Below are 13,484 nucleotides of genomic sequence, written 5' to 3' on the forward strand. Positions count from 1 at the left end.
CTGTATTCTTTTTTTTAAAAGGGCAGAGGCTGCTGGAGAGCAGAACATTATGCACTCAGTGGCGGAGGAGAATTGTTTAACACTCGGTGCTTTGGCTGAAGGAGAAGCCCCGTGGAGTTAACACTCGAGGCACCTTGAGTCCTCGGGCCCCGGCCTCTGTGTTTTCACAGAGGAGTGTCCAGAGGCTCAGCTTAGCAGATGTGCCGCACCACTCGATGGTGAGTGGCAGTGGAAATGGCGGAAATGAGAACGTGTAGGTTCTCTATGTATTAGGGGGCTTTACAGGAGTGACTGTCTGCTTTTCCTGGCCTGCAAAAACTGAAATAATCCTGTGCCTTGCAAGGTTGTGGTCAATATTAGTGATAATATAAGCAAGGCACCTCCCAGAGCGATAGAAATATGTTTGGCATTCAGGTATGGTAACGGTAGCTGTTGATCATATCTAACCTAGGACTCCTAATGACAGCTTCGCCAGCGGCCCAGGGACCAGTTGCATTCTGTGACAAAATACCTTGGGAACCCACAGCCAGCCCTCCCACCAACTGTCCACCTCCTTGTTAGTCAGAGACACCTGCCGGCCAGTGTCAGTCAGCAATGTAGCTGTGCCCCCCCAAAGGTTTCACTTGACACTGGCACTGGTACTATGTCGCTCTCCAGCCAGGTGTTCTTCCCAGCAAGCCTGTGTGACTTTTCTCCTGCATGCCTGCACTCGTTTCTTTCCCTGCCCCCTCTCCTGGGTTTGGTCAAGGCTACTTGCAGCAAACAAAAGCAGGATATTGGCAATGGAAAGGAGGACGTGTTCTGGTGCTCCCATGCCCTGCGGCGCACATACCATTGCAAGGGTGTAACAGGGCCCAGGCCTGCCTTGGGTGCAAATACATCTCCACCAGCTTTTCTCCCGTGTAGATAGAAGGGCAGGATCTGGTGGCCGTGAGCCACACAATTCTTGTGCTCCCACCCGACCACTGGTTGTTGCCTCTCCCACAATTTTTGGTTTGGAAACATTTGCTAAGAACTTCTCTGCCAGGTTCTTTTCTAGGTACTAAGTCTACCAAGAGTGAGTGGGACGCTTTACTGTCCTCAGGGAGCTTACCAGTCTAACAAAGGAAGAAGACATGTATCCAGGAGGCAAGAAGAAGGCCCTTGCTCCTAGTGTGGGCCCTCTGCTGGGCACCTTACAGGCGAGCAGAGCTGCATGTCATCCTCACTGCCACCCTGAAAATAAGGTGTTGCCACTTCGCAAGTGAGAAAAGAAGCAGCCCTCACAGGGCCACCTATGTCGTAATGGCGGTGGGCAGTGCTGAGAAGAAACATAGATCTGCGTAGAATTGAAGGGACCTAGGGTGTAGCCAAACCTTCCTTTTACAGCGGGGGAAACAACCCGAAGAAGGAAAGGGGCTGCTTCTAGGGCTTGTGACTCCCAAGAACTTGAACCCGGATCACTGCTTTCCCCCCAGTTCAGAGTCCTTTTTACATTAAGAGGACTAGAGGACTTTGAGCTGTGTACCCAGGACAGGGTTCCCCTCCAGCTCCTATAACTTAAGGTTCTCGCTGTGCTGTTCTAAGCATGCCCTATCCATATTCTTCACACCACTCCACGCCCAGCTTAACATTCACAGGACAAGTAGGAAGTGTTAGAGGGTGGGGATGGCTCAGAGAAGAAGCCATCAGTATTTGTCGAGCACTAAGGGACTTTCTGACCCTGCTTTGGCCTCTCCTTCCTCTACCTCATGCAGTGCTCAAAAGTTGTAGGATCCTTTGTGTCCACTCAACTCGCTTTGTGAATTAAGCTTTGTTTGGGTTTTTTGTTGTTTAGATTTTCTTTTCCCTGATTCATTACAAGCTCTTGAAAGGTAGGCTGGGAGTGCCTCTCTGCAGGGCCCAGCAAGTGACTGCAGTAATGCTTGTCTTGCACTCACAGTCTGCTTAAGGCTTTTCTCATACATTAGTCTTCACAGTGGGTCTTTATTGTAGGGTGCAGTTAGCTACATTTTATCAGTGAGGAAGAACTTCTGAGAAGTCTTCCAAAGCTATCCTACTAGTGACAGTAAGTAGTCATAATGTAAGCCACCATCATCGTCGTCATCTTTAATAGTTACTGAGTTCCTCTCGTACTAGGGCTTTTATATAACCTATACTTTAAAAAATTTTACTTCATATTCACAATAGTCCATTTTATTGGGTTGGAGAAGAAAAGTCACTTGCCCAAGATGACATCACTAGTAAGTGGTTGGGTCAGGATTAAACCAGAAGACAGCTATACCTTGCCTCTCAGAAGCAAGAATGAGGCCAGCATGGATGGTATGAGGCATTGACAAGAACAGCGAGTCTGTTAACTGCAAAGAAAGGAAGCGTAGGCCAGGGAGCTCTTAGCTCTGGGTACTAGGAAGCCGGGAAATGGTGAGCTTGTCTGTGCTCACAGTGACAACATACCTGACCTGAGTGGTAGGGCTTTATCACCAGGTGACTAGGGGAGAAAGCAGCTGTAAATCCTATATGTACATCTTGTATGGAGTTTGGTTTTATCCCCCTAGTGTTTTGTTTTGAAAAATCAAAGAATACCCATGTGTACCCTTCACTAAATTAAGCATTTGTTAGCTGAACAATCACTTTTATCACAGTTTGCTTAACCGTGTCTGCTTATGTTGTGTGCACACACACATACACACAATGCATTTATTTTTGCTAAACCATTTAAAAGTAATGAGCAGATAATGTTTGCTTTTGCTTTAATGTGTTTCTAAGAATTCTTCCATATAACCAAAGTATTGTTATTGCCTCTAGGAAAATTGACAGTAACTTACAATATAATATATAAGCCAAATTCAGATTTCCTCGCTTTTTTCCAAAAATGTCACTCACGACTATTTTCTTTTTCAGTCCAACTGATCCAAGGTTTAGGTGTTGCATTTGATTGCTTTGTCCTTCGATTTTTTAAAAATCTCTATACCCTTATTTCCCCCATAATAACTTTTTAGAAGAGTCTAGACCATTAATTTGTAGGAGGTCCTGTATTCTGGATTGGCCTGATTGTTTCTTTATATCTTAACATTTTTAGCAAGAATGTTATATTGGTAATGCTGTTGGTGATGTGTGGGTTTTGGATTGTGGAGGCATTTGAAATTTGGCTCATCAAGGTATATCTCTCTAGGGCCTCCCTGGTGGCACAGGGTCTAAGTCTTAGCACTGTAAAGCTGTCACCAGCCACTGGGGCCTGATTTCAATACCCAACCAGGGAGCTGACCCACATGGCACAGCAGACCTCTTCCGCCTCATCCACTGCTCCCCTCAGCAGTGTATTTCAGTTGATCTGCCTGTTCTACTCCCTGCTCCATCTCTGGTGAATCCTCTCACCTCACCTGGCCTACACCCCAGTTCTTATATAAATAAAATAAAATAAATAAAATATTTTTTAAAAAACAAAAGATATATCTCATGCCTTCCCCAGTGGCGCAGCAGGTTAAAGCATAGCACAAAGAAGCTAAAGCCACTTCTTTATGAGTTTGATCCCCACCCGGAGGTGATCCACATGACACAGCAGACCTCTTCTGACCCGCCCACTGCTCCCCTCAGCAGTGTACTTCGTCAGTCAGCCTGTTCTGCTCCCCCATTCTGTCTCTGGTGAATCCTCTCACTACCCACACCTCTGGCCTGTTCCCCAGTTCTATATGCATAAATAAATAAATCTTTAAAAAAAAAAAAGATATCTCTAAACCAGAGGTTCTTAGCTGGGGCCATGAACAGGCTTTCACTCCGTGTCACACAATACCTCATACCTGAATCACATGCACATTTTCCTTGTATGTTCAATTTTCTGGGAGAGGCTTCTTGCCTCTTATCAGATACTCCAAGGATTTTAAGACCCAAAGAGGTTAAGAAACACTGGCCTGCCGAGTCAGGCAATACAGAGCTGGTTTCTGCATTCTTGTTCACTCTGAACTGGCTTCCTTTTAGGGAGAGAGCAGTAAGCTAACTTTCCCCCATCCTGGGGAAATGGAAAGTAGTCTCTCCATTTTTGTTGTTAAACCCAGGAGACAGGGGCAGCACATGTAGTCTGCTTCCAAGGATCCAGGAGAGTTTCTGTTCTTCTCTTACCTTGCAGGTGTTCAGAATGCCAGGAACCTCTCACCAACTGGTACTATGAAAGGGATGGGAAGCTCTACTGCCACAAGGACTATTGGGTGAAATTTGGGGAGTTCTGTCATGGATGTTCTCTGCTGATGACAGGGCCCGTCATGGTGAGTGAGTTCCTCTGTCTCTACCCATCTTGTTCAGAGTTCATTGACAAGCCCTTCCATTCCCCTGGGCCATTCATCTTCTGGTCCTCCCATCATCCAGGTATGTTTGTTACTACCTAGTAAGTGCCAGGTAAAAGTCTTCCCTCAACAGTGGTGGAGTGGGTGGATAGGCAGGGAGGAGACACAATACAATAGGATGAGGACCTTAAAAAAGAACCTAACAGGGTGATACGTGGAGTTGTGTTCAGGACATCAAAAAGGGAGACCTTGGAATAGACTGGAAGAGAGAGCTCCCAGTAGCTTCCACCTGCCTCCTCTAGACAAAGAGTTTTGCTAACCCCGTGTTGGAGGAACTGTGAGTCTTTCTATTGGGGATGGTTACTTCTGGAGATTTCTTGTCGTGACTAAGACCAAAACAATTTTTGGCAGCCTCAGAAATAACAGAGACAAGAGTAGTTCAACAATTCCTATGGAAATTGGAATTCTAGGACAGGGATGGAAAAGGCAGATTACAACTAAGATCTATAGATACTTGACTGGAGATCATTCACCTACCCCTGCCTCATTCCAGGAACAAAAGCAACTCCCTTCCTTTGTCTATATTTTCCCCACCGTGCTCACAGGTGGCTGGAGAGTTCAAATACCACCCAGAATGCTTTGCCTGCATGAGCTGCAAGGTGATCATCGAGGATGGGGATGCATATGCCCTGGTGCAGCACGCCACCCTCTACTGGTAAGATGGTGGCCCTGTGTCCATCCTCCCTGTAAAAGTGGGAGGGAGAGAGGGAGGGACAGGTGGCCATATGGCAGAAAGGTGACGGAATTATCAGAGCATTGGATTCCTGTCATATCAGTGTTCTTATCAACTCTGTAATCTGTATGTAAGATGATTATTTATGCCTTTTGTCTTTACCTGCCGTGAGAATAATGCTTCACTCTTCCGTCTTCGCAGAGGGAGAGAAAGGTGTTCTTGGAGAAGGATCCCAGAACATCAAAGACAAAAGCCCGTTACAACTCACTCAGTCCAGAAGTCAGGCCAAATCCCAAAGTGGGGGGAGGAGGATAGGCAAGATTCTTACTTTGAGTCAAAGGCAGAGTGAAGAGAACCCAGACCATCTCACCCATAGTCTCACCCCTCCCTCACAGAACCCAGGCTCTTCATTCTGAGGGACCAGCTGCATTCATGGCAGCGACAGTAGTAGTGGGACTGTCAGTACTGTGTGTGAGACCACATGGCGCAGGGGCTGTTGGGGGCTTCCTGATGGAGCTCCAGGACCTTAGTGCCCTTTGTGTTTCCCTCACCAGTGGGAAGTGCCACAACGAGGTGGTGCTGGCACCCATGTTTGAGAGACTCTCCACGGAATCTGTTCAGGACCAGCTGCCCTACTCCGTCACACTCATCTCAATGCCAGCCACCACCGAGGGCAGGCGAGGCTTCTCCGTGTCTGTGGAGAGTGCTTGCTCCAATTATGCCACCACTGTGCAAGTAAAGGAGTGAGTATTTCCCGTGGAGCCGGGGATTCTTGAGCACATTCACGGATGTGCCCCATGGACGCTGGACCCCACACCTGACGCGGAGCCCCGCGTCCTCACCTCCGCTCTGCCTCCCGGCACTCGCTGTGCTGTCTCACCCTGGGACCTTGGCACCGACGGCGCTCTCTGCCAAGGCTCTTTCCCACCTGATACTGTACACTAGAGTCTCTCAGCTTGCACGAGTCAAGTTTCAGATCATGTTTGCTCTTTGAAATTGTCTGACGTGACTGTATGTGCTAGTTTACCACCTGTCCACTCTACTAGTTCCTTCTGGAACGTAATCTTACACAGTGCTGCATGCCTGCAACCTGGAAGACTGCACAAAACGGGTGTTCGTTGATTATTATTTTGTTGGCTGACTGAATCAAGGAGAAAATAGAGTCCATGACTGAAAATAAATTAATACTCCATCTTCGGTGTCCAGGTCAAGTGGGCCTGGATAGGGAACGAATCTATGTCCTTGTAATAATTGCCAGTAATGAAATAGTACCAGTACTGGAGCACCTCTGGCCTCCAAGCCTTAAATAGTGCTGGGGATGGGATGCATGTGGTGTGAGTGAGTTACTAGGGCTGGGGAGCTCAGGAAGGAAGTGAGAGCTGTTCTAAAACCTCATTACATGAAGAGGGGAGGGAGCTGTGTTCAGGGCAGGGCCATGGAAATCTGTGGTTTTGTCTGGTGTAGATTGTAGTCATTGTAGGTTGAGAGTAGCCAGAAAGAAGGCTAAGCCGAGTCACAGAGGGCCTGATTATGAAGACCCAGCAGGTCAATTGAGGCGTTTAAACAATAAAAGCCATCAGTTTAGCATTGCAGAAGGATCACGGGTGTGGAAGTTTGATGGGAATGGGGCAAGCCTAGTACTGAGCGAGCCCAGTTAACATGCTATTGGAAGATCCAGGTGAGAAGCATTGGTGAGTATGTTGATGGAGAGAAAGCAGAGTTCTCCAAGATGGTGAGGATTGGGGAGCTGATGGGGAACTCCAGATGGGGAGACGGTGATGTTTATCTGCACTGGGTGAATGCTGCTGCTCTTTGCTGAGGTGGTGCATGCTGGGAAGATGATTACCTTTCCCAGTAATTGGCCTGGGCTTTTGGGGACCTTGAGGGCCTTGGGGCCAGGATAGCCTACCCTGAAAAAGCAAAATGAAGACACATTTAGATGCCTTTACCTTACCACTCCTCTCCTCCGGCCCAGGGTCAACCGGATGCACATCAGTCCCAACAACCGGAATGCCATCCACCCTGGAGACCGCATCTTGGAGATCAATGGGACACCTGTCCGCACACTCCGAGTGGAGGAGGTATCTTAAGGGGGTGGGACATGGAATAGATGCTGTGGGAGATAGGGAGCTATGCTTTTTACCTCTCCCCACATCAGCCTAGTTTGGGGCTTTTTTGTTTGTTTGTTTTTGTCTTACCACTGAACCTGTGATCCACATTGACCTGTGTCAGCCTGGACATGTTCCCTAGGCAGCATGGCCTGACACACGGAAGCGCTGTTAAGATGCCAGACAGAGGGTACCAGGGGGCTACTGGCAGTTGGAGGCCACCATTAGTCAAGTTGAGCACTGTCCAACCTGTCCTTCAGTCATCTGGGCTGACAGTGGGTGGCTAGATAGAGCAGCCTGTGGGAGTCATCCTGACACTGCTCTTGACCACAGGTAGAGGATGCAATTAGCCAGACAAGCCAGACGCTGCAGGTCTTGATCGAACACGACCCTGTCTCTCAACATCTGGACCAGTTGCGGCTGGGCGCTCGCCTCTCTCCCCACATGCAGAATGCTGGACACTCCCACACTCTCAGCACCCTGGACACCAAGGAGAATCTGGAAGGGACGCTGAGGAGACGCTCGCTAAGGTGCCACCTCCCACTGGCTCTGTTCTGCCCCGTGTCTGTCCTTCAGATGAGGCAGAGCTGACTTTCTGAGGCCAGCAGTCAGGAAGGGAACCATCTGGCCAGGGACTGGGTATGAGGATTGTGCTGACCCAGCCACCCCACCCGCCTCCCATGGAATCACGTTTCATAGCCAGGGCCTGGGCATGATCTGACACAGCTGGCTGCCAGGTTTCCTTAGAAACCAGAGGATCGAGCTCTGTCCACTGAACTCCTAAGCTAGACAGGAAACAGATGCTGGACCCTGAAGGGCAGCATGTCCTGTGTAGGGGCTCAAAGGTTGGAGTAGGGCACAGATAGTCAGTGTATACAAGGACGCTGACAGGCATAAAGCGAGAGACTAATACAGCTGTTTCAGATTTGAGGGTTCAATAACTGAAACATCATAGCTGTCCAAATTCATAGGAGGAAGCAGTGACCCTGCTGCAGGTGTCGAGCAAGGACACTTAAAGGACAGGAGTCCAAAACACTGGATCTTAGGGGCAGACATGTCCATACCATCCGTGGAGTTGGGCGCCCTCCCTTCACTGGGCACTTAATCTTTCTGAGCCGCTCTTTGTATATCCATGCAGTGGTATTGCAAGATAGAAGTGGCTTTCTCACCAATTATTTAAAAATTCTACATGAAAAGGATGCAAACTAGTGACTGACATAGGGTCAGCCCTTAGTAAATGTGAGGTGTTGTTAGTGTTGCTAAGAATCGGGTTCTTTTCCCACCTTTCTGATCAAACAGGGAATCAGGCGGGGCCCTCTCCACTGGCATCTGACGGAAACAGAGAGCCCCCCTCCACCTCAGACTGCTTCCATCACTCCTGGCTGCCCTCCTGGCCGCCACCACAAGCCAGCCGGGTGGGAAGGTCAGGAACACAAGCCTAGAAGGGGTTGTGAGGCTGATTAGAAAGCTATTGCTGCAGTGGCTGGCAATAGCTTGGTAGCGCTGAGACTAACCCCAGCTGCCAAGGAGGCCCCGTACTGAGAATTTAGCCTCCTTGTCCCTTCCTTAGTCACAGTAGCAGTCATCAACCAACCAGTACTATTACTGACTGCTTTAGAAATATACCCATGCTGGCTTTAATACTATCAAAGTCACACACGCTTATTATTTTTAAATTCCGGAAATATGACAGGTAAAAATTGTGGAACCTATCTGAATCCCATTTGTCATTTTTTGGATGGTGCTGCACTGTCATTACAACCCAGTTGTTACCTTGACTCAAGCAGACATGGAAGGTGGTAGATGACCATCCACAGCGCTGTACTATATTGACCATTATAAACTAATAGAATCTAGTCAGTTGTTCCAGGTAGGAGGCACTTAGATTCCCCATTTTTACTTTGTCCATTATGCTTAAATAAACTACTGATGTCCACAGGCCCAAAATGGCACATCTATCTGCTGTAGTAGCCTGCCGCCCTCCAGTAAAGCAGCTGCATTACAGGCATTGAAATGTCCCCGAGGTTCCTGCTTTCCTGGCAGATCTCTGACGACCCTACCACTGTTCCCTTCTTTTCCCATCATCAGGCGCAGTAACAGTATCTCCAAGTCCCCTGGCCCGAGTTCCCCCAAGGAGCCACTGCTGCTCAGCCGTGACATCAGTCGCTCGGAATCCCTCCGCTGTTCCAGCAGCTACTCACAGCAGATCTTTCGGCCATGTGACCTGATCCATGGAGAGGTCCTGGGGAAGGGCTTCTTTGGGCAGGCCATCAAGGTGAGCACCGGCCGTGGCCGCCCTGTTCTCTGCCCCCAGCACTCACTCACCTTTCAGGTAGTTCATATCACGTGACCTCACTCCTGTGGGACACCAGGGCTTCCTCCTGGCTGCAGGTGCAGGGATTGCTCCCCACCTCCCAGGCCACCTAAGGGCAGCTTTGCTGCTAAAATGAGCTTTGGGGGCCTGTATTGGGGTGAGCTGTGTCTTTGTGGGTGCCTCCCACCTCCACTCAGTGGGTGTTTTAAGGTACCCAGAAATCTCAGTGCAGGGTATGCTGCAGAGAACCTATGGGGGAGTGGCCCTGCCTCCCCGATGAATACTCTTGGGGGTCTAACTGTCTCTTTCTCTCCTCCTCTGCTGAGAGCTGGGAGGGGGGGTCAGGTAAGCCATGTCTTAGCTTGCGGGGCAGGGGGCAGTGGGGCTGGAGAGCTCACCCCCACCCCATCCAGCACCCTGGTGCATGTCTGTGGCACTGACCCTTCTTTGTTCACCCACTGAAGTGGCTTCTGTGCCGGATGGCCACCGCCCCTGCTCGGCTTAGCACTGGCCCCTTCTACCTTCTCCACTCCCCTTTTCTGGATTTTCGCCTCTCTCTGTGCATGCCCAGTTCCGGGGAGGAGGCTGTGCTTTCCCTCTGCGCTCCTGCTACCCTGTGCTACATGTCCTCCACACTGAATTCTGCCAGTCTAATCTGGTTCAGGCAGCGCTCCAAGGGATGGAGTGGCTGATGGTATAGATTTTCACAAACATCTTCCAGAACTGCCTCTGGCTTCTGCACTCATACTAGTTGCCCTCTCTTTAGGTGACACACAAAGCCACAGGCAAAGTTATGGTCATGAAGGAGTTAATTCGATGTGACGAAGAGACACAGAAGACCTTTTTGACTGAGGTAAGAAGCAGGCAGTGGGGGCTAGGAGTCTGATGTCATTGTAAGAAGAGGGAAAACCTTACTTAACAGTGGTTTCAAGAGGAAACAGTTTGAAATCACTGTCTTTCAAGGCTGAGTAGAAAAAGCACTAAGGGACTGTCCATGTCCCCTAAATTACTGCATACCACTTATTCGTGTACACGTAAAACAGCATGAGATAAGCATAAGGGAAACAACAAATGCAATATGGTTCAGAGGAGCTAATAGATTTGGGGGGTGGTAGTCATAAAAACAGACCATTTTAATGCTACTGGCTGCTGTAATCACCTTCTGAATACCCTCTTAATGGAGCCTGGAACGGGGCCTCCCAGAGAACTTGATACCCCTTGAGCATTTCCACAGATTTCACTGCCTCCCAAGGTGCTCCATTATTTCAGTTAGATACACCTGGTGGTGCTTCCCTGCCCCCCCCCAACACCCCCCGCCCACAAACACACACACCCCATGCTTCGGTTTCACTCTTGGGCCCTCCTGTTCCAGCACCCCAACCCCATGTAACTTCTAGGAAGGCGGGAGCCCACGCATGAGGCCTGAGAGGCCATCTTCCTCCATGTGGCGGTCTTCCTCCCTCTCACCTTGATATTAGTGCCCTTGCCATGTCACCTAATGTAGGAGATGGAGGTAACCTATGTCAAGTTGATTCTCTGAAGGGAAGAGGTAAGGAAGACACAGTGAAAAGTAACCACTTCTCTCCTTGGCTCTCTACCCTCAGGTGAAGGTGATGCGAAGCCTGGACCACCCCAATGTGCTCAAGTTCATTGGTGTGCTGTACAAAGACAAGAAGCTTAACCTACTGACAGAGTACATTGAGGGGGGCACACTAAAAGACTTCCTGCGCAGTGTGGTAAGCACATCTCCAGTTTCCAGAAGCCTGAGTTGAAAGGTGGGATACCTATGCCATCACTGTCCTGGAACCACAAAAGCCAGATGGGCTCACTGCTTTGACTGCCAAGGGTCATGCTGGGTGGAACTAGGCATAAGCATGCTGGGAGAGGTGGCCAGCAAACCATGTGGACCCAGGGGGCAAGACCACAGGTGATATGGGGCTCAACAAATATCTGATGAGCATTCCTTCATCCTGCAGGATCCGTTTCCCTGGCAGCAGAAGGTCAGGTTTGCAAAAGGCATCGCTTCTGGAATGGTGAGTCCTATCAACAACCCTGCCAGCAGAGGGGGGTGTCAGGAGAGGTGTGGGAATTGTGGCAGGCACTGGAAGACACATTCACACTGGGCAGCTTTGAGCTGAGCCATTCACCAGCTATTTATTGAGCTCTCTGTGCCCGTGAAAGTGCCCCCAGCTCATCCTGTTTGTAGTCCTCCTCTCAGAGAATTGCACCTCTTACAGGGCAAGTAGGGCATGGACAAAGAAAGCTGAAGAAGCAGCTGGCACAAGGTGACCACATCTGGCTACCTCAGAGATATCCCATCGCTGAGAGCTCTTGAGCCACCGGGGAACCTTACCACCCGGGAAGTCAGAGAAGTGGGAAATGAGCCCTGAATGATGGGTCAGCATTGGTCCTCAGAAGTTCCAGGGTTGAGAGAACAGCAGCAAAGACCTGGAAGGAGAGAAGGAATAATCTATTTTACCTGGGAAAGAAGACACTAGTCACAGCAGTAGGCAGTGGTGATTCCCGAGTGCTTTCTGTGTGCCATGCCCTAACCTGAGGGACTGACATGCATGTGTGTGTTTATTCCTCACAGCAACTCTGGTTTCCATGAGGAGGTGAGGCTGGAGCAGAGCTAGGGCCTTGGACTAGTGAGTCTGCCTTTAAGCCTGCAATTTCAATCACTGCTCTTCATGTGGGGTCCCTAAAAACAGTTTTAGTCTGGGGGCAAGGACCCTGTATTTCAAGATGGGAATCTGGATTTGGGAAAATCAAAGATATAAAAGATTTTTTTTTAAAGATTATTATTTATGCATATAATAGGGGGTGGAGGCCAGAGGTGCGGGTGTGGGTATGAGGATTCACCGGAGACAGTGTGGGGAGTGAGCAGGCAGATTGACAGAAATATACTGCCGAGGGGAGCAGCAGGGGAAAGGGGGAAGAGGAGGTCTGCTGCACCACGTGGTAGCTCCCTGGCCGGGGTCAAACTCGTGCTGTAGCGGCTGCTGATAATTTGTGCCACCAGGGAGGCCCAAGATATAAAAGTTTTTTTTTTAATTATTTATTTATTCATACAGAACTGGGGTACAGGCCAGAGATGTAGAGGGTGAGAGGATTCCCCAGAGACAGAGTGGGGAGCAGAACAGGCAGATCAACGAAGCACACTGCTGAGGGGAGCAGCGGGCGGGTCAGGAGAGGTCTGCCACACCATGTGGTCACCTCCGGGGCAGGCGGGGATCGAACTCATGCGGAAGTGGCTTTAGCTTCTTAGTGCTGTGCTTTACCCTGCTGCGCCACCAAGGAGGGCCAATATAAAAGATTTTTAAGCAAGCAATGTTCACGACCAGAGTTGTGCCTTTGTGAAGCTGAATCTGGTGTGATTTGTAGTTTAGGGTAGAGTTGGAAGAACTCAGCAAGAAGACATAGGTAAAAGACTAATGAAGCATTTCAGGTTTCTGAATTGAGGCGTGGCCGTGAAACCAGGAGACTGGAAGGCAGCATGACGCCAGAATGGACAGACTGGTTGACAAGGGAGGGCATGGGGGTAGATAGGGAGCGGAGGACCTGGGGTGGCTTGAAGAAGAATGTAGTCAGTCAACAGATTGGGGGGGGGGGGGCGTGACAGGCAGAAAATGGGTTCAGGAAGAGCTAGAATAGATACCCATTGAGAAGAATGAACTGACAGAACATCTCAGGATCCTCCTGGACAGGAAACTGGTTCCTAAGTCTAGAGTCTGGGGAGAAGCTGCCTATTGCCTCATTATCTGCCTCATTATCTGTTACAGGGCAGGGAGAGAAGGACACCCCCAAACCCCCATACCTGCCTGCTCCAAATCGGTTCTGCCATCTGCCGCATCAAGACAAAACATATAAAACTTTATTGAAAAGGGACTTTAATACGGAACACAAAGAATATAATTTCTAAATCAAACACCTGAAGTGACCCATCCCCTTGCTTGGCCCAAAGCAAGGCCCAAAAGCCCACCACAAGACTAAAGCACCTGCTGGCCGCGACCCATGGAAAAGTGTCAAGTTGAAAGATGGGATACCTATGCCATCACTGTCCTGGAACCACA

General features: G+C 49.4%; 1 protein-coding gene across 3 annotated transcripts in view; it reads left to right on the top strand.

The window, feature by feature from the left end:
• Positions 1-13,484, top strand: part of LIMK2 (LIM domain kinase 2) — a 55,962-nt gene that overhangs the window by 33,864 nt on the left and 8,614 nt on the right. For all 3 annotated transcript variants that reach the window (XM_004690920.2, XM_012731135.1, XM_004690921.2), the window contains 9 exons: positions 4,103-4,238; positions 4,862-4,971; positions 5,544-5,732; positions 6,965-7,070; positions 7,431-7,627; positions 9,186-9,372; positions 10,178-10,264; positions 11,016-11,147; positions 11,388-11,444. In XM_004690920.2, coding sequence (XP_004690977.1) covers positions 4,103-4,238; positions 4,862-4,971; positions 5,544-5,732; positions 6,965-7,070; positions 7,431-7,627; positions 9,186-9,372; positions 10,178-10,264; positions 11,016-11,147; positions 11,388-11,444 — 1,201 coding nt within the window. The remainder of the gene's footprint in view (positions 1-4,102; positions 4,239-4,861; positions 4,972-5,543; positions 5,733-6,964; positions 7,071-7,430; positions 7,628-9,185; positions 9,373-10,177; positions 10,265-11,015; positions 11,148-11,387; positions 11,445-13,484) is intronic.

The sequence above is a fragment of the Condylura cristata genome, unplaced genomic scaffold (genome assembly GCF_000260355.1).
Source record: "Condylura cristata isolate star-nosed mole 26May11 unplaced genomic scaffold, ConCri1.0 scaffold00029, whole genome shotgun sequence".
In the NCBI taxonomy this organism is placed as follows: Eukaryota; Metazoa; Chordata; class Mammalia; order Eulipotyphla; family Talpidae; genus Condylura; species Condylura cristata.